This window comes from Cucurbita pepo, chromosome 8 (genome assembly GCF_057944985.1).
Source record: "Cucurbita pepo subsp. pepo isolate OVF chromosome 8, ASM5794498v1, whole genome shotgun sequence".
Taxonomy (NCBI): Eukaryota; Viridiplantae; Streptophyta; class Magnoliopsida; order Cucurbitales; family Cucurbitaceae; genus Cucurbita; species Cucurbita pepo.
The window spans coordinates 8,349,222-8,369,017 of NC_141805.1; the positions used below are offsets into that span (position 1 = coordinate 8,349,222).

At 38.3% G+C, this 19,796-nt stretch overlaps 2 protein-coding genes across 4 annotated transcripts; both read right to left on the bottom strand.

The window, feature by feature from the left end:
* Positions 1-2,240: 2,240 nt before the first annotated feature.
* Positions 2,241-5,805, bottom strand: LOC111800359 (coiled-coil protein). 2 transcript variants are annotated; one of them, XM_087125938.1, is made up of 4 exons: positions 5,541-5,805; positions 4,177-4,718; positions 3,339-3,623; positions 2,241-2,709 (listed from the first exon to the last, which is right to left on the bottom strand). In XM_087125938.1, the coding sequence occupies exons 1-3, from the start codon at positions 5,716-5,718 to the stop codon at positions 3,351-3,353; spliced, it is 993 nt and encodes a 330-aa protein (XP_086982064.1). In that variant the 5' UTR covers positions 5,719-5,805; the 3' UTR covers positions 2,241-2,709; positions 3,339-3,350. The 2 variants fall into 2 exon arrangements, with proteins under 2 accessions (XP_086982064.1, XP_023539774.2); XM_023684006.2 differs by having other exon boundaries at positions 2,241-2,698; positions 5,541-5,803.
* Positions 5,806-6,836: 1,031 nt separating this feature from the next.
* LOC111800360 (calcineurin B-like protein 1) lies at positions 6,837-10,851 on the bottom strand. 2 transcript variants are annotated; one of them, XM_087126392.1, is made up of 9 exons: positions 10,524-10,851; positions 9,833-9,978; positions 9,563-9,645; positions 9,271-9,330; positions 8,578-8,686; positions 8,434-8,486; positions 8,068-8,148; positions 7,208-7,320; positions 6,837-7,121 (listed from the first exon to the last, which is right to left on the bottom strand). In XM_087126392.1, exons 2-9 carry the CDS (start codon positions 9,909-9,911, stop codon positions 7,058-7,060), a joined length of 642 nt encoding a protein of 213 aa, XP_086982518.1. In that variant the 5' UTR covers positions 9,912-9,978; positions 10,524-10,851; the 3' UTR covers positions 6,837-7,057. The 2 variants fall into 2 exon arrangements, with proteins under 2 accessions (XP_086982518.1, XP_086982519.1); XM_087126393.1 differs by having other exon boundaries at positions 9,833-10,018.
* Between the last annotated feature and the right edge of the window lie 8,945 nt (positions 10,852-19,796).

Genomic DNA, 19,796 nt, shown 5'->3' on the forward strand with positions numbered 1-19,796 from the left:
CAAATGGAGTCAGTTTCAGAGTTCGAACCTAGGTTTCAACAATTGAATTATCGCGATTATTTAATAATTTTTTTTAGTATATATATTTCGTAATATTATCTCTTTTTTAGATTCGTTTTTGACCCAACCCAACTCCAAAATTTTCACAACAAACTCTTTCTCGATTGTTGGGTTGTTAAAAAAATTGCTTTTTATTTTTTTTTTATTTATCCATAATTTATAATTATCCCGATACAAAAGCACGTGAAGGTGGAAGATTTATGATTTTAATTAAAAAAATTTAAAATTATTTTTGTAGTTTTAACAATGAGGGTTATAGAGATATTTGAAAAGAAAACGAAAAAAAAAAAGATAGATATTATTATAGAAGTGGAAAGGGAAACTTAAATTCTTATCCATTTGTCCTTGTCATCTCATCTTCTTCCTCCTTATCCTATTTATTATTATTATTATTTATTAAAATGAAATTTATTTATTTTTATTTAGTTGTACTTTTATTATTGAGGATATTTTATCATTTTCATTTCTCCCATTACATTATAATATCAATTATAATGTTCATAATTTGCTTCCATATTATTATTTTATTTAATTTATTTATCACTATAAACTTAAATAGCATATATATATTGTGTGTGTGTTTCATAATGATTTTGTTTTCTTTAATGCTAATTATTTGTTTGATCTATTGATTGATTAATACATAGATATTGGAATAAATAAATGGTATGGATTTTATTTCAGAATAATTTAGTTTTTAGTTTTTATTTTTTATTTTTTATTTTTAAGTTGAACTTGACAAAATAATTAAGATGGAATACTATTTATTTTCATTATATATATATTATAGAATAAATAGAGAACTAATTTCATTACATATATATTTGTTCTTTCTCAATCTATACGAACATCAACATTGATAATTGTGAAAGTATGTGATATTTATATAAAATTCTTTATGAAAGGCTTATTAAACTATAAGAGGATAAGATTTGAGTTTAGATTATCTTTTCACCCCTATTTCTTTTATTAAAAAAATGGTACGGTTTAATTTTTTTAAAAAATATTTTTAATAAAATTGATATGTTTATTTTATTTTATTTTTTTATTGTAAGTAACTAAGAATAAAAGCGCCTTCATCAAAAAAAAAAAAAAAAAGTAATGCTTAGGTAATAAAGCTGAATGGCAAATCATCTTGAAGTGACCACTTCTGAATCGGAATGTTTCACAAATGTTAATCTTATGGGTGTGAATAAAAGAACACAAAAGTCAATTTTAGAGTGTTTTTGGAAGATTTAGATAAACAATGAGTGAGCGAGTAATGAATTAATGTTTGGTTATAGAAGATTGTATTAATTTTCTTTATCTCTTATTTGCTTGCCTTCACTTTAGGTTTATGATTTTGATTGGTAATCATGCACACCAACTTTCATTTCAAACATCGAAGAATTCTTGTTTAAACAAAAAATGAGAGGAAATGCATTTCTCCATTTTCACTAGACGGAGTTGAGAATGGAGATTCCTCGCTTTGTCCCCAACTAAATAAGAATGAGAGGAAGTGCATTTCTCCATTTCCACTAGATGGGGTCGAGAATGGAGATTCCTCACTCCTGTCCCCAACTAAATTCCTATCACGCCATCACGCCTTGCCTCAAACTTTTATGTACAAACGTACCCATATCTACTCGTGCATCAAAATTAACGCACAAAATTATATATATATAGTGCTAAAATTAAAGTGTTAAAACTATATTGGAATATTAAAATTTGGGTTGGTAATATTATATTTTTGATTAGGATAATGCAAATAATTCACTAAAAAGTTGTTTGAAACCCATATATATTTTTTAAAAATATATTTAAAATGGAAAAAATTTATCCTAGGAAAATTTTGCATGGAAGAAAGTTGAAATAGGAGACAAAACAAACACGGAAAAGACTTCCTCATCCCCGCCCTTGCCTTGTGGACATCTCTACTCAAGAGAACGACTCTAAATAAGAATACAAGCTAATTTACTTTATGTTTTTTCAGAAATAATAAATCAAAAACGTTGTTCTATTCTTACAAATTATAAATCAAAACCAAAAATGATAAGGTGACTCAGAAACTGAAAATAAAGCTCAAATTTTTAAATCTTTGTTGATCTGCAAAAAGGATTTCGATGTCCAAAAATCAAAATAAATAAACCCAAAAAGTGACAATAATAAAACTAAAGAAGACAAAATCTAAATATCAAATGTATGCAACAACGATGATGATTAGATTAAGAGTTACCTGAAAGGCCAATATAATTATCTTAATATTCACACATTCAGAGGCAAAGTTTCAAGATGTAAAAATATTCATAATACAGAAAGAACATGAGCAGAACAACAAGATTTCGGTTGAGCCAGATGCCAATACCAAGAAGCCAATTTCTCCATTCGAGTCAATTTTTTTTTTTTTTCTTCTGTGAGAAATCAAAGCTAATGCAACTGCAAAGTTAATGCCGAAGAAATACCTGGAAGAATATCTCATGGAGGCTGGCACAAATTATTCCCATGCTCCTGGAACCTGCCCTTTCCATTAAAGTCAGCACAAATATCATTCTCCATTCTTAACAGGGATTTCACATCGCTCAGCAGAGTCGGTTGATCCTGTCCATCATCCCGTTCGCCCCCCTTGCCTTTCATCTTATAGTTCTTCCAGTTTCGTGATCTGAATAAGAACTGAGAGTTCGTAATAAAAATAAACCAAAGATAGCAAAAGAGATTAAGCAAGTACACGTGGTTTTGACATGTAAAAGAAGTCGCTATTGAAAGACTCAGTTGATGCAAACCGAGCTTTCCAGTATTTAGCATGATAGGTATGAACATAAATAGAAAGGGCATCACTCAACTATTGTAACTTCTAAACTTTCAAAACATAAGTCCTTGTTATTATTCAGTTATCTAATAATATCTACCCGCCCAATACTCGCATCAACCACTCAATGAGGCTAAAAAATGTCCATATCAACATTATCACATACTTGAAACCACACTATCCAATCGTTTTAAAATGATTATCTTATTAAAGTTCTAGGACTATAATAGATATTTTAAGAGTTCAGGGATTAAAATGGAATAAACCTAAAGAATAGGGACTAAAATATGGATATTTTGGAAGTTTAAGGACCAAATAAAAACTTAGACCCTTCTTTGTGCACCTAAAAGTTAATCATTTTAAAAGCAGTCAAGTAAGTCTTCAAATTCTACACTCAGATTAAGGTTATATAATCTAAGAGGCCGGAAGGGCCTCCTACATACACGTGTCAATTTAACATAAAAGCTTTACAGTCAGATGAAAGGAACAGCACCTTTCATCCCGTCTAATCTTCATCGAAGTATTTCTCCTCGGCATCATCATTGGCTTCCCTCAGCCAGTGGTCATCCAAGGTCTCATCATTGTCTATTTTTGAGTAATCTAAATGCTCGTTGTCTTCTCCCAACAAAAACTTCTGATGCATGATGTATGTGAATTGGTCCATCTGATCTTGCATATCTGCTTCAGATAAAGTTGCTCCATGATTAGACCCACCCTCCGCAGCTTGAGTATTGTCTGTTGCTGACCTTTCTTGCTGATTATCCATGGCAGTGGATACCTACGAGTGAAAGCATCACATATCAAACAACTGACTATAATGGACAAGCGATCCCTGCATATCACAATATATTCAGATGTGTCATTCTGATCGACCCACAATGATCAGATATACTTTTTTCTTGATAAGAAACAAAGATGTTTATTAATCACAAAAAAGAAGACATAACACTCTCTCAAGGAGGTACAAAAGGAGAGCCTTACAATCATTAGTAATTATGAGAAGGCTTATAGTTATAAAATAATTTTTTGAGGTTAGTACACCACCACAAAGATCAGATATACTAAACATTACCGTCTAAAAGAACATACAAGCATTAAAACCCTCTGTAATAGTTAAATAGAAAGGTTGGACAATGGACAAGGCAGAAACTAAAGAGGACACCATTTCAGTTTTATTATAGAAGTCATAATCAACGGGAGGAATGCAAAGAAGACTTGTATAAAAACATATTAAACAAGCCAATAAGACGTAGATGTTAATCAAACCAATTCATAAAAAATATTTATCAAAAAATCGAAGGAAAAAAATAGAAAAGATGATACGAAATTACCTCCATGGAATGAGCTCCATTAGCAGCCTTGTCACCTTTCCCATCCTCCCCCACTTCCTCCTTCTCCTCCTCTTCTTCATCTTCCTCCTCCTCTTCTTCTTCTTCTTCTTCTTCCTCTTCCTTTGGGTTTAAATCATTACCTACCAAGTCCCTTTCAGCGACACCTAATCTGCGTTGCTCTCCTCTGATCTTAGCAACCAACATTGCTTCCTCTGATCTCCTCATCAGAGTCTCAGACCATCGCTCTCCTGGTCTTGCCATACCTCTACCACTTAGATCTTGAAATTTCCCTACATACTCATGATGTAAAAAAGGCTGTCTATCCCTCATTGCATCCTCCGAGAAGTACTGGCCATCACATATCAGTTTGTTCAGATATGCCCTCCTCCTATTTTTCACAACAACTGATCTAGAGTGTAGTTCATCTGATGTTGGACTCTTTATACTCCAAAGGTGCTTTAAATGCCAATTGATCTCGTAATCATCCTTAAGATTATCAAACTCATGGAGCTCATTGGATGTCAATTGTGACCCATATCGCTCTACATCAATCAAAGTTGGAGGAGCAACAAACATTAGAATATTTAAATTGTATGGAGAGAGGCAGCATCCAAGGATCAAAATCAAAATAGTTACCAGAAAGATTTCTATATATTACGAATCCAAGATATTTCTCTGCTAGAGTTTCAAATAATAGACTCCAAAAAATGCCCAAATATGCTTTTTCCTTCACTTTCAGAAGCAAAAAGTGTGGAAATCAGAGATATTGAATTGTTTCTTCTTCACGGCTTATAACGATTCAAAATACCTAAAAGAAAATTACTTCATAAAGATATAACAGTTGTGGTAATGCGCCAGAGTTTGTTCCTTCCTCTCAACCGTAGAACACTCAGAGACACAAAAAGACGTTAAAATTCATTATTGTTATATTTCCTACAATTGGTAAGAAATTGGGACTCATTACTTCATTCTTCAGCTCACAAAAATGACAACAAAAAAAAATCGAAGTAAATTATATAGCACACTGTTCTCGTTAACTAATTTCATCTTCTCCTTCATTACCCTAGAAGCTAAACTGAACCATAGGACTCAGCATTATGAACCTTTCCATTAAATCTCCTCACTAAGACGCGTCCGATAATACAAGAATCATATAAAATATAAGCATGAACTACTCATTCTTGTCTCTCAAAATTTTTCTTTCGAATTCGATCAATTAAGCTAGGGCTCCTTAACAATAAACATACAACAGAAATCCACGCCAGAAATTGCAAAAATCCAAAGTTTCATAGAGAGAGAGAGAGCGAGAGAGAGAGAGAGAGAGAGAGAGAGAGAGAGAGAGAGAGAGAGAGAGAGAGAGAAACCTAGAAAGACGGCGACGTCACGAGAAAGGAGGTCCAGCAGAATGGCCTTGCGCTGAGACGGATTCGTGGCAGTGGATTGAAGCGCACGAGGAAAGTAAAGACCATCCTTCAACGAAAGCCTTTCCGACAAGCAATCCATGGCTTCGCAACTCAATCCTTTTGCCGCCGCTGCTTCCATTTTCTCTCGGCGTCGTCTCTTCCCCGGTGAAAAAAAAAAACAAAAAGGTTCCTCGGTCGGCTCAGTCGGTGATGAGAATGCGGATGACACACGTGAGCAGCACGTGATAATAGAGTCCGAAGAAAATAACGTATTTCTATTTTCTATTCGGAGTGTGTTTGGCAACCCGCTTACCGTATCCCTTACACGGATTAAAGTTCCACTTTGATTGTGGTTTGAGATAAGAAAACAAAAACCGTTTCCGGTTCGGTTTATCTTAAAAAAAAATGAATTTTCTCTTAACAATTTTTACCTTAATTATTTTATTGCATCGACTATAAAATTTCTCAAATTTTATTAATTTTGAATAAATCAAAATTTACCTTACCATTAAGCTTAACCCATTATTTCAAAATAATAATAATAATGACGTCAAAATTTACAAATTTATATATTAAAAAACAACTCAAACAATGTTTTTTTTTTCTTTAATTCAATTAATTTTGTATAGGATGAACACAAACTATAATAAATTTCTTAATGAATTTTTACATGAAAATTTATGGTAATGCAAAAATAGAAACTTTTATATTAAATTACATTTTAATCCTTTCCATTTTAAAATTTATTCTAAAAAAAGTCCAACTTTGAAATTAGTCTAATTATAAAAATAATTTAGAAAAATAAAATTTTCTAAGGCGAGGTTTCAACAAAATAATGTCGATATCGATAAATTTTTTATGAAAAAATTATAAAATATTTAAACTAACAAATAAGCATTTTAAAATTTTTATTATTAATATTAGTTTTACAATAGTGATATACTTAAATTATTTTAAGACAATATCCTATATTTGAATCGATTAAGATAAGATTTGTCATTTGAAGAGGCACCAATGTCTCGCATCTCTTAAAGAGACAACATCGTTTACAACAAGACAACATTACCTCTTCAAAAGATGACATCATGCCCTTAAAAAAAATAAAAGAAATAAAGAAAAACCCTCATCGTATCGCCATTGTTCTTCTCTCGTACGAACACACACCTACCCCTCTCACCAACCTCATCATTTCTTTTCCATACGAATCAGTATAAGGGTGTCTTCTTTTAACTCGACAACGCTCAGTCGAAACAAGACTTATAACGCTCATAACGCTCGATATATTTTCCTAAACTTATTCAACAGAGTGTAAGAGAGCAACAAACATTGCTGAAATTACACTAAAACTTATTGATTATGTGTGGGGGAAGGAAAGGGAAAATGTCTCATAATTGGGTTGAATCAGAAAACTCAGTTCTGTTTTCTTCCATTCAAAGAAAACAACAACAGCAACAGCAACAGCTTCTTAGCTCCCTCTGTTACGAGGCAATGTCATCCACCTCAGAATTAAACACAAAACTTGGGAAGGTGGTTGTTATGTCCCTGTCCCCCACAAACAACAAAAGGATCAACAATTTGAAACCTAACCAAACATGTATTATGCTTATATTATGCCTTTTCTTCTTTACCTCAAGTATGGAAGCGTCATCACTTTCAATAATGATGGATTCTTGCACACAAAATTTTGCCATTCACTCTTGTCTATCTTCCCATCTTCCTTCACATCAGCCTCCATGAATGTCTACAAAATATTCCATCAGATAAAAAGCTGACAGCGACACCGTACGAAATTTAGTATCGAGTGCTTGAATGGAACTTCGACATGGGCCAAACCGAATATTTCTTTCTTCCTTTCTTTCTAAATGATGATTCAGATATTGGGTCCTTTCCAGTTTGCTTATTTTTGTAAATTGTAGCTACATATTCCGGAAAAAAATGTAACAGTCCAAGCCCGCCGTTAGCAGATATTTCCCTTTATGGACTTTTCCTTTCGGCCTTTCCCTCAAGGTTTTAAAACACGTCTGCTGGGGAGAGGTTTCCACACCCTTATAAAGAATGTTTCGTTCCCCTCTTCAACTGATGTGGGATCTCACAATCCACCCTCCTTCAAGACACAACGTCTTTACTGGCACACCACTTGGTGGGCACCCCCTTTAGGGCTCACCATTCTCATTGGCACACTGCCTGGTGCCTGGCTCTGATACCATTTGTAACAGCCCAAACCCAGCGCCAGTAGATTGTCCTCTTTGGGCTTTCCCTTTCAAGCTTCCACTTAAGGTTTTAAAATGGCTGGGGAGAGGTTTCCACACTCTTGTAAAGAATGCTTTGTTCTCCTCTCCAACCGATGTGGGATCTCATAAAAAATACCAATACTCGTGGTCATACTCTTTGGGTAATAAAATGGTTTTCAACAATAACTGATAGAAGAGTATGATCTGCTGAAAACAACTCAAACAACTAATGATCCTGAAATTTTATGGTACCTGACCTTATCAAGGATTATCTCTATTGTCTCATCAGCCAGCTTCATCTCAGATTCAGAAAGAAGGGCAATTAGCATCTGCTTCACCTACCAAAGTCAACAAACAAAAAGCTCTGGTGGAGTTAACCATGAAAATTCTTCCACAAAAACAGGCACAGATCTTCCATTCATAGCATCCCGGTTGCTTATCTACCGATTTCGATGGCGTGCCATATCATCCAATACCGTGTAGCATGTAAATTTTTGGGCAGGGTTTCAACAGAATCAAAATAAAGATAATGGAGACATTTAAAACTTTTTCTCATCCTTGAACGTATCTAATAATCCATGCATCGTATGGATCGTATTCAACCAGAGGCATAGAGAACCTACCTCTTGCCGCTCAATGAATCCCGTGTTATCCAAATCGTAAAGCTTAAACGAAACTGTAAGGTAAATAAATAACAAGCATCAGTCAAGCCACAAGATAGAATGATTCATGTGAGGTATATATTATGCCATATCCTGCATACTTACATTCAATCTTGTCTTCCTCGGGAGCATTAGGATGAAAGACACTCAATGATCTTACAAAGTCACCAAAATCAATGAACCCTTGCTGCTGAACATCAAATAGATCAAAGAGCTGCATACAAAATGGATCCAACCTTAAAATATGCTATGAGAAAATATAGCCATCAAATGGAACCATGAGTCATTAATAACAGAAGAAGTTAGATTCATTGCCAAAATATTACTAAAAATGAATTGCAATGTCAAAACCCATGACTCGCTTTGTAACAAATCAAACCCACCGCTAGTAAATATTATCCTCTTTAAGTTTTCCCTTTCCGGTTTCCCCCTCAAGGTTTTTAAAACACATCTACGAGGGAAAGGTTTCCACACCCTTACAAATAATGATTCCTTCTCCTCCCCAATCGATGTGGGATCTCACAACCCACCCCCCTTCGGGGCTCAGCCTCGTCGCTGGCACATCGCTCGGTGTCTGGCTTTGATACCATTTCTAACAACCCAAGCCCACCGCTAGCAGATATTGTCCTCTTCGAGTTTTCCCTTTCGGGCTTCCCCTCAAGGTTTTTAAAACGTGTATGCTAGGGAGAGGTTTCTACACCTTTATAAAGAATGTTTCGTTCTCCTCTCCAACCGATGTGGGATCTCACAAGCTAACGCTTTTGGTAAGGAATTTAAGATAAAAGCTTATATATTTACCCGATTTGCTAACAGATTTTCCTTCTTTCTGTTATTAAAAATGGCCAGCTGAAATTCTTCCTGCATATAGAACAAGATCGTTATAGAGAACATCTTCAAATCACTGTTGCATAGAACACATACGTTTGACTAATCCAACTAAACCAGCAAAATCAATGGCATTATCCTCACTGCTATACATGTACACATTATTTAACCAAAACAATGTGAGTTCAAATAGTTCTTGCACAGACATGAAGAGAGGGATGATAACACGAACACCGGAATGATAAGTCATATCAGAAACAAATACCCTGTTTATTAAACCATCATCTATGATAGAACTGCTGATGCTCTTGTACAGCTCAAACAATGCTTCAACTTCACTGACACTAACTGTTGAAGCAAGTATAAAGAACAAGAAGAATCATGAATAATATATGAGAGAAATTCAGACCGACATGAACATATCTCGATAGCTAGAAAGCATCGGGAGAGCATAGATTCAATAGAAATAGTCCAAAAGTTAGTCATTAAATCTAGAAACTCAGAACTCAGAAAACATAAACAAAGCACAACTTACAAGCTGTTTGTGAGGCAAGACTTATAGGATCTTCATATCCTGGAAATTGTTTGTTTTCTTTAGAAAAAATGCAGCCCATTTACTGAAGACGAAGATCGGTGTACTACAAAGCAATCCCAACGCAGCACCTTGACTTGACTACAATACTAGATAGATCCCAACACAAGCACACCACGAGCAAATCAACTTCACAAAAAAGTAAAAAAAAAAAAAAACAACTAAATGATCTGCATTAGTAAGTTTTCTGAAAATTACTTGTTTCAATTCTCAGAGACTAGGATATTACAATAGAACAGAGTGAAAGGAACAATAAAATGGTCATATAAACTAAAGTGCCTATGAATAATCCCACCAAACGATATCCAAATCCCAACAACTCACAGAATGTGTATGAAAGAGAACAAAATCCCCCCACTGTAAAGTGAAAGATGAGCATTAAACTGAACTATTTGGTCAAAAATCGGACACAAAACAACAAGAGATCCATACTGTTCCTTCTCATTTCTTATCAACAAAGAATCAGAAAATGATGTCTAACCCCATAAAGAAACCAAATCCAATCATCACAAAACCATGAATTACATCAAATTTCGCAACAATCCACATGAAACAACAAATGCATTAAACAAACCCAACAAAGAAAACCCCACAAAAAAGAACAATCCACAAGATAAAAAAAAAAACAACTCACCAGCAAAGAATTCAGCCCAAAATCCCCAAGAGCTCGACGGAAAAAGAAGAAGTAAACGAAATAGGTTGCAATCCAAGCGAGCTTTAGAGATTATGACAGGGTTTTATGCAACGATCGAAGGGCGGAAAATTGGAGGAGAAAGAAGGAGGTTCGCTACAAATTTCTTGTCGTTTTTTCCAGAAAAGCAAATGGGAACAGCGATGATTGAAGTGCCATTTGGATTAGAGTGAGTGTGAAAAAGAGCGCCAAAGCAAAATCAAGGATTATAAAGAGAATTGTGCGAGCGAGAGAGAGAGAGAGAGAGAGGAATTCATGGTCGAGTCAAAAAGGCAACGGAAAGCGAATGGGTTTCATAGAATATTCGATTAAGCTAGTTATTAAGTTAATTACGTAAATAAGCTAATTATTTAATTAATTATGTAATTAAGCTAATTATTTAATTGATTCTGTTTCATATTGCTCAATTTAATACATCATATACCCATCTAATAAACACTATAAATAATTCAATTTATTGAGAAATTTTATGTTTTCATTTTGCCCTCATTTGGTGTCTCTAATTACATGTTTGCCCTTTACTTTTCAAGATTCAAAAATTTACTTTTTTTTCCCTTTTTTTTTATTACTAGAATATCTTAATTATTACATAATATGGTCAAAGAAGAATAATACTCAAAAGGCTAGGGATTTAGTCCCACAATGTATGCATGGAAGAGTCCCACGAAGTCAACCCTCCTAAAGTAGAGGGAGTAGGAACTGCCAATCGAACTCGCCTAAGAACGGGGTGAAAGAACAGGCACTGGAACCGGAGACCATAGACCCTCCCAACAAAGGTAAGGGAACTCATGGGGAGAACCCCATTAGAACCAATACAATCGGCCTCCCTTGACTTGTTTCATATGTAAGGGGACCCTATAGAGCATACGAGTGCCCCGGTAAGGCAACCCTTCAGGCATTCCAAGCGATCTTGAGGACAAAGAAATGTCGAGATAGGGACTACCGCATCTGAGAGCAATGACAACTCCCGTACGGGGGCTCTCAAGTTTTTATTGCACTCCAAAAGAAAATAGGAGAGTCAAAAGAGTCAGTCAAAAGAGAGCTTTGTATGTAGAGACATGGGTTAACCGCTGAGCGTCCAAGAACATTATAGTCGAGTTTAGGGCCACTCAAAACTTTATGACAAAAGTCAAAGCTAAACGACTAAACATCAACTGGCATCGAGACTTGGGAAAGATGAAAGCTGTCAACTTAGGAGCCTTACCTATTCGAGGGGTAGCTAAGTGAACTGTCATTAAACTGGGGACATGGAGTGGTCAGATCTACTTCGTGATTGTCAAGATGGACGATTTTGATGTAGTACTCAAAATGGAGTTCTTACTCAAAAATAATATTGAACCTATGCCCTTGAACAAATGCTTAGTCAACATAGGGACCAATCCTGCAGACGTCCAAATGAAAATCAAGCAACCTGAAGGGGTAAAGATGATATCGGCCCTCCAACGAAAACGGGTCTAGCTCACAACAAACCCTCTTTCATGACCATCCCCATAGTAGATGGGGAGAACTTGTCGGAACCAATACCCACTGGGATACAAGTGGTATTGGAAAAATATCACGATGTCGTGCCAAAGATTTTATCAAAGACATTACCTCTGCATAGAGGTATAAATCATGGAATTGAGCTACTGCCGGGAGTTAAGCCACCGATAGAGAACGCGTACCGAATGAAGCCGCCCGAACTTGTAGACTTACGAAAATAAATTGATGAATTATTGATCGTAGGGTTCATTTGGCCTACAAAAGCACACTGCGGAGCCATGATATAATTCCAAAAGAAGAAGGATGGTAGCCTTCACTTGTGCATCGACTACCGCGCCTTGAATAAGATAACCGTCTGGAATAAATACCCACTATCCATCATCACCGATCTATTCGACCGACTCCAGGTCTAGCTACTATCAAGTTTGAATCGTCGAAGGTGATGAATCCAAGACAACCTATGTCATGTGATACGATGCTTTCAAATTCCTTGTCATGTCATTCGGTCTCACCAATGCTCCAGCCACGTTCTGCATGTTGATGAACCAAGTTTTTCACAAATACCTCGACAATTTGAAGTGGTAGATGTAGATGACATCGTGGTTTATAATTCAACCATGGAAGAACACCGAATTCACTTACAATTGGTCTTTGAAAAAAGGAAGGAAAACTAGTGGTATGTAAAGAGAGAAAAATGCTTATTCACCTCAGAATGCATTAACTTTCTTGGGTACGTCATTGAAGCGTATCAAATTGGAATGGAAGATAAGAAAGTCAAGGTCATCAAGGACAAGAAGGTCCCCACTTTAGTAACCAAGATACGTTCCTTCCTCGAATTAGCTAATGACTACTGACAATTTGTTGAAGGATTCTCAAAACGAGCCATTCCTCGGATAGAACTACTGAGGAAGGATCACAAATGGAATTGGACACCCAAGTGTTAATCAATATTCAAAGACTTGAAGAGAGCCACGATAGAAGGACGAGTACTTAGAATTTTCAATGTGTCCTGACCTTTCGAAGTTGAGACTGATGCCTTTGACTTTGCCCTTGGGGGCATCCTCCTACAAGATGGACACCCCATTGTCTATGAAAGTTGAAAGATAAACGAAGCGGAAAAGAGGCATGCCGGGCCTGGAGGCAAAATTTCTTCGAGGCCAAGTTTACTGTCAAGATGAACAAAAACTCAATATGCCACTTCTTTGACCATTGTCCTTGGCAAGAATGTATGGTAGAATTTGGCTTCCATTTAAGCACCCACGTTTGAATCTTTTTTTGGATTACACCCATTAGGTTATGTATCGAAAGAGTAGTATGAGATAAAAGGCATTTGCAAATACGATCTTTTGATCGAGGACAGTCTCCGGAATGGAATGACTTTGACTATCGATTCATTAGTACAAGCTGGATAAAGTAAACTAGGTTACGTATCCCTTGAGTTAGAAGAGCGAGCATGCAGCCCTGTGCATGCTAGCTCATTTACAAGCAAGCTAAGTGGGGCAATACGAGAAAGTATTAGTGAACATCTAGCCAAAGACCTAGTTGCCCTGCCCATCATGCAATTGGCTAAGGAGGGAAAGACCTGTAAGTTTTTGATTGAGAACAACCTACTCCTTACCAAAGAAACTTTGTGGGCAGGCCACAATGGGTGGAAGCGAACCTATGTCATCCTTAAAAGGTGATACAATTGGCCCGACCTCGGAAACGATGTAATACAAATCATGAAGACATGACTTGTCTGCCCCCTCTCAACCACGGGAGAGTGTATCCCTTGACTATATCACTTACCTCCCCAAGGTAGGAGAATTTTAGTCCATATTAGTAATCGTGGGCAGGTTTTTCAAGTATGTCACATTCGTCCCAACTCCCAAGTCGTATTAATCTTAAACGAGAACCCAACTATTCTTTAGGAACATTGTCAAACTGTGGGCCATTCCTGCGAGCATTATCACTGATGGCGACGACAGATTTACAAGAACTTTCTGGACTAAGTTATTCAAGTTATTGGGGTCGAACCTAAACATCTCTTCAAGCTACAACTCCGAGATAGAAGAGAAAACTGAAAGATTTAATAGCATGCTTGAAGAGTTCTTAAGTCACTTTATCGACGCGCAACAAAAAAACTAGGTCCAGTGCTCGATGTTGCCTAGTTTAGCTTCAATTGTCAACAAATCTCATCAACGAGAAAATCCCCTTCAAAATAGTTTGTGGCAGACAACCACTCATGCCCCATATCATTGACCATCCTTATGCGGAGAAAAGTCCATAGACTTATAACTTCACCAAGGAATGGAAGCAAACCTCCGCAGTAGCACATGCCTACCTAGAGAAAGCTTCGCAACGAATGAAGAAGTGGACAAATATAAAGTGCAGGCCATTGGAGTTTCAAGTCGGTGATAGAGTACAAATCAAGTTGAGACTAGAACAGTTTCGATTTCGAGGGTGTAAGGACCAAAGACGTGTGCAAAAATACGAAGGGCTCGTCTAAGTCATAGAAAAAGTTGGGAAAAATTCATGTCGCCTTCAACTACCAACATGGATGAAGATTCACCTTTTCATCCATGTAAGTAGCTTGAAACCATACAACCTAAACGATGACAACCATCGATGTAATTAAATGACATGACCCTCAGTCAAAATGAAAGACACGAGCAAGAAAGAAGTAGAATAGATCTTGACCAAGTGAACTCGTCATATCAGCTACCCAGGCGAAATGTGCACGAATTCCTAGTAAAGTGGAAATGGCTCCTAAAGGCAGAAATTAGCTAAGAATGTTGGCAATCTGAAGTCAACCACACTTCAGATAGAAGAGCTCGAAAAGGTGAGATAATTGATGGGGTCGTCAACCAATTAAGTGGGAGAGGATGTCACGGTCATGCTTGTCTAAGGCGTGTTGCCCATGGCCGCATGTCCGTTGAATGTCAAACCATTTGCTTTGTATCACTTTAATGCTTTCTTTTATCTCTTTCAAGATGTATAGCTCATTTTTGTATTTATTAAGTGGTATAAAATTTCGGCAGAATCATGTCTACGCCTGGTAGACCTAAAATGTCTCAAACTATACTATAGGGAGATTCGACTAGTCGTCAATTCTTTTACCCTAAGTTATATGATATTTAAGTTGTGGTCTTTCTTTCTTTGTTTATAGCCATATAACGTTGTTTTCAATCTTTCTTTCAACCTCTTTTTTGATAATCTCTCTGTCTCTATTTTCTAAAGGCTTTCTTCTCAAATGGGGCTAGAGGTTTGAGCATACATCTTCAGGCCATAGGCGACACTATTTCGAGTTGGCTGACTCACTCGGTGTTGAGAGTAAGTGTCACACAATCGCTTGTAAACGTCCCAAGGGGTGCAATTGTGACACAAATCACTTAACTCTCTTACTAGCATCTTGAAGTTTTTAGTATGGTCACATTTGTGATGCAACTCACCTAAACAATAAGAATAATTTTTTTCTTCTTTTTTTTTTTACATCCCATTGCCTTCGATTTTGATAACTCCATTGATGATGCAAATTGCTGACAACGAGCAATTGAGATAATTTGTTTGCTTTTTTTTTTCTTTAGCATTGAGAGTTCAAACTTTAAGTTGAATAGAGTGGTCTCAAGTTTGGATATATATATATATATTTCATTTTACACAGGGTGATATAATTATTTTAGTACCCCTAAAACTATCCATGGTTCTCCATGTTTATTGATGTACGTGTGAGATCATTTTTGGAAGTAGCTTAAGGTATGGTAGCCGGCCTCCCTGCCACCTAGTGCTGTGTTTCCACTTTATGCTTGTCCGAGGCTGTGAATTAATAAGCTTGATTGAGAAAAAAAAAAAAAAAAAAAAAAAATTATTAACCTAGAGCAATTTTAGAATAATTATTTAGTAGTTATTGATTTGAATAAGTTTAGGTAAATTGTTTGTCTTTACTGGGAAGAATTGTCCGTAGTTGCTTAACTTGAAGAGAAAATTTAGAAACTTTAGAAGAAAGTTTAGGAGATGAGTTAGTTTTCTCGGTTGTAAATACTCATGAGATGAGATGTATGCTATTTTTTTTTATTTTTTATTTTTTAAAAAGAGAGAATTGAAAAGCATAAGTGCTTAAGGTTCTCTCTTCAAAAGCTCTCTCCCCTCAAGTTGTTCTTCCGCTTCAGTTATTTGTTTCGACATATTTTGATCGTGGGTCATTTCAAACATTTAGTATCAGAGCTAGGATGCCAAAAAAAAAAAAATGTCATCACCATACAAAGTCGCCGGAGGAGATGTGACATAATAACGAGTGAAAAGGAGGGGAGTGTAGTGCACCAGTATTCCTTACTCACGAAGAGTAACTACGCATCATGGTTGATAAAGATGCGTGTTAACTTACAGGCATAGGGTGTGTGGGAAGCCATCGAGCATGGTGACGTTGAGGAGCATAAGGATAGGATGACTCTTGCCGCCATCTACCAAATAGTCCTAGAGGATGTCCTTCTCATGTTGGTAGAGAAGGACTCAGCAAATGCAGCATGGGAGACGCTGCAAACAATGCATGTGGGTGTGGAACGTGTCAAGGAAGCAAATCTGTAGACCTTGAAGAGTGAGTTCTGTTGTTTTTGACTGAGCAAATCGGAGTAAATCATTGATGGAGGAAAAAAGCGGAAGGAAAATGTTGGAAGAAGAAAATAACAGAAAAACACAAGAGAGACAGTATTTCAGATTCTGCGCTGAAGACTCGATGATCTTGTTTCTCATTCAATTGGGATATTTAAATAAAAATTATATCCTAAAAATGGAAAGGACTGTCAACTCCATTAAAGTCATTCCACTCACGTCGACATTCCACTAAATTTGTGTGACTTTAACTAAAAAATAGTAACTAAAAGATAGGAATGACTCCTAACCTAAAATAGGGATTTATGTAACAATCTCCTTCTAAAACCTGTGGTATATATCTACCTTATTGTTTGAACTCCGATCTTTGAGTGAAGTTCTTCAAATTTCACCCGCGCCAGAGATTTGTTGAAGATGTCTCCAAGCTGTTTCTCTGTTTAGATGAAATCAATCTTGATGAGCCCCCGATCTGCACATTTTCGGATGTAGTGGAATCTGATTTCTGTATGCTTGCTCCGATCGTGCAAAACTGAATTTTTGATCAGGGAGATCGTAGCTTTGTTGTCAATGTATAACATTGGTGGATCACTTTCTCGTCCGATGAGTTCTTCCACCAGTCGCGCAAGCCAGACCCCCTGTGTGGCCGCTGTCAAAGCGGCGATGTACTTTGCTTCGTAAGAGAACAGAGCAACTACCTTTTGTTTAGTTGATTGCCAGTACATCGCGTTGTCTGAGAGGAAGTAAATCATTTCGCTGGTGCTCTTACGATCATCAACGTCACTGGCCATGTCACTATCACTGTAGCCGACCAGCTCAAGCTTCTCATTTCCTCTCCCTGCACAGTATCTCACACCCCAACCTCTGGTTACAACCACATAGCGCAGGATGCGCTTGACAGCCACAAGATGCTCCTCCCTAGGTGCTTCCATAAACCTACTCACGTATTCAATGGAATAAACAAGGTTAGGGCTTGTGTTTACCAGATAGCGTAGGCTCCCGACAATGCTACGTAATTGATGACATTGATTGCCATCGTAGTGCTGGCATTCCTTAACTGGAGTCGGGCTTCCATTGGCGTCCTTGTAGGGTTATTGTCCGCTAGCCCAGCTTTGTCCATCAGTTTCTTCGCGCACGCACTTTGGCAGATGGTGATCCCCGGCTGTACTCTGTTGCACTTCGATGCCGAGGTAGTAGTTGAGCATGCCAAGATCGCTCATCATGAAGTTCTTTAACATCTCCCTTTTGAATCTTCCAAGAACTTCCATGTCCTCTCTAGTGATTATGAGGTTGTTGACGTGCACTCCCACAATCATCTGCTGCTCACCATGACCGTGCGTGCACATGCATGCTCAGAGGTATAGTGCTTGAACTTCAACGACAACAGGGTACTAACAAGCTTCGCGTTTAAAGCTCGTGGTGCGTGTCGAAGCTCGTAGAGTTCCTTATGCATGGGCAATACCTTATCGGGGTTGTTGTTGTCCAGGAAGCCGATGGTTGTCAGACGTAGACGGTCTCCTTTAGTTCTTTGTTGAGGAAAGTGGACTTCACGTCCATGTGGTGGACCTCCCAAGAGCGATGTGCCACGATTGCCAGCAACAGGTGGACGGATTCCAACCTTGCCACGACGCGAATATCTCTTCGAAGTCCACTCCTTGCTTCTGGACGTAGCCCTTCGCCACTAGACAGGCCTTGTGCTTCACAACTTCTCCCTCTTTCGTTCCGCTTTAGTTTGAACACCCATTTGTGCCCTATGGCTCAGTGTCCTGATGGCATGTCCTCCAGACTCCACATCTTGTTCTCAGTGATGGACGTCATCTCTTCCTGTATTGCCTACAGCCAGCACAAGTTCCTTTCTGCTTCGACGTAGGAATTCGGTTCATTCGCGCTTATGGCATGCAATTTAGCCACTTCTTCTTCAAGCTCGCGCGCCACCAGTCCCGATGGTTCACCTCCTCCCAATAGGTCTTCAATCCTCTGGTACCTAGCCGCCAGACCATTATCGTGATCGGCATCCAACATTGAGTCCGCAGTACGTGGTGTTGTGAACTTCACTGGTTTAGGGGGCGTAGCAAAAGTTGTGGTTGGTGTTGGCGTAGGCGTGCCCAGTGCAGTTGTTGGCAGCGGTTACAGTGCCCGATGCTACGATCCTCCTTGTCCTAGCTCGGTGACGAGGTACTCCACCGTGAATTGATTTGGGTTTTGGTCTATCTTGGTCACGTCGTTCCACCTCCAGAAGGTGTTCTAGTCGAAGACGACATCGCGCGACATGTGAGCTCGCCCCCCCCCCCCCCCACAGGATCATAGAGAGCCTGTACGCCTTGCTCCGTGGTTCATAGCCGATGAAGACGAACTTCAGCCCCCTGGGATTGAGCTTGGTGAGGTGGGGATGCGTGACCTTCATGTATGCGACGTAGACGAATACTCGAAGATGATGTTTCACTGGCTTCTTGTTGTACCAGGCCTTGTGTGGCATGTTCCCGTCGAGGCTTCGAGTTTGCGATCGATTGAGGAGGTAGACGGTCATCATGACCGCCTCTCCCCATAACCTCTCGGGCATCCCTGCCGTCATCAGCAGTGATCTTGTCGTCCCTACGATGGTCTGATTTTGGTGCTCCACCATCCCGTTCTACTAGGGGAGTAGGACACCGTTAGGAGCCGCTACATGCTGAGCTCGTCGTAGTACTTATCGAAACTCACTGAGGGAAATTCTCTACCTCGGTCCGTGTGTAACACTCGTACCTTCTTCCCGCATTCGGCCTCCGCGCATGCTTGAATGCGCTTAATCGCCTCTGCCACCTCACTCTTCGCTTGCAGCAGGACCAACTACATGAAGCGGCTCTTGTCATCGACCAGCAGAAGGAAGAGGGTCTTACTGCTTGGGGTCGCCGACTTGATGGGCCCGCAGATATCATCATGCGCGAGCTCCAATGGCTCATTGGCGCAGTAGGATGCCTTAGACGAAAAGGGGGAGGGCCTCTGCTTGCGATGAGACACCCGTCGCACAACGTGTTCACGTCTTTGATTGCTGGCAAACCGTGCACTATCTCCTCCTTGTGTAGTTTTTGTAATGCAGGAAAGTCGAGGTGCCTCTACCTTGAGTGCCACCTCCAAGCTACTTTTTCGATCCTGACCGAGAGGCTGACCGGT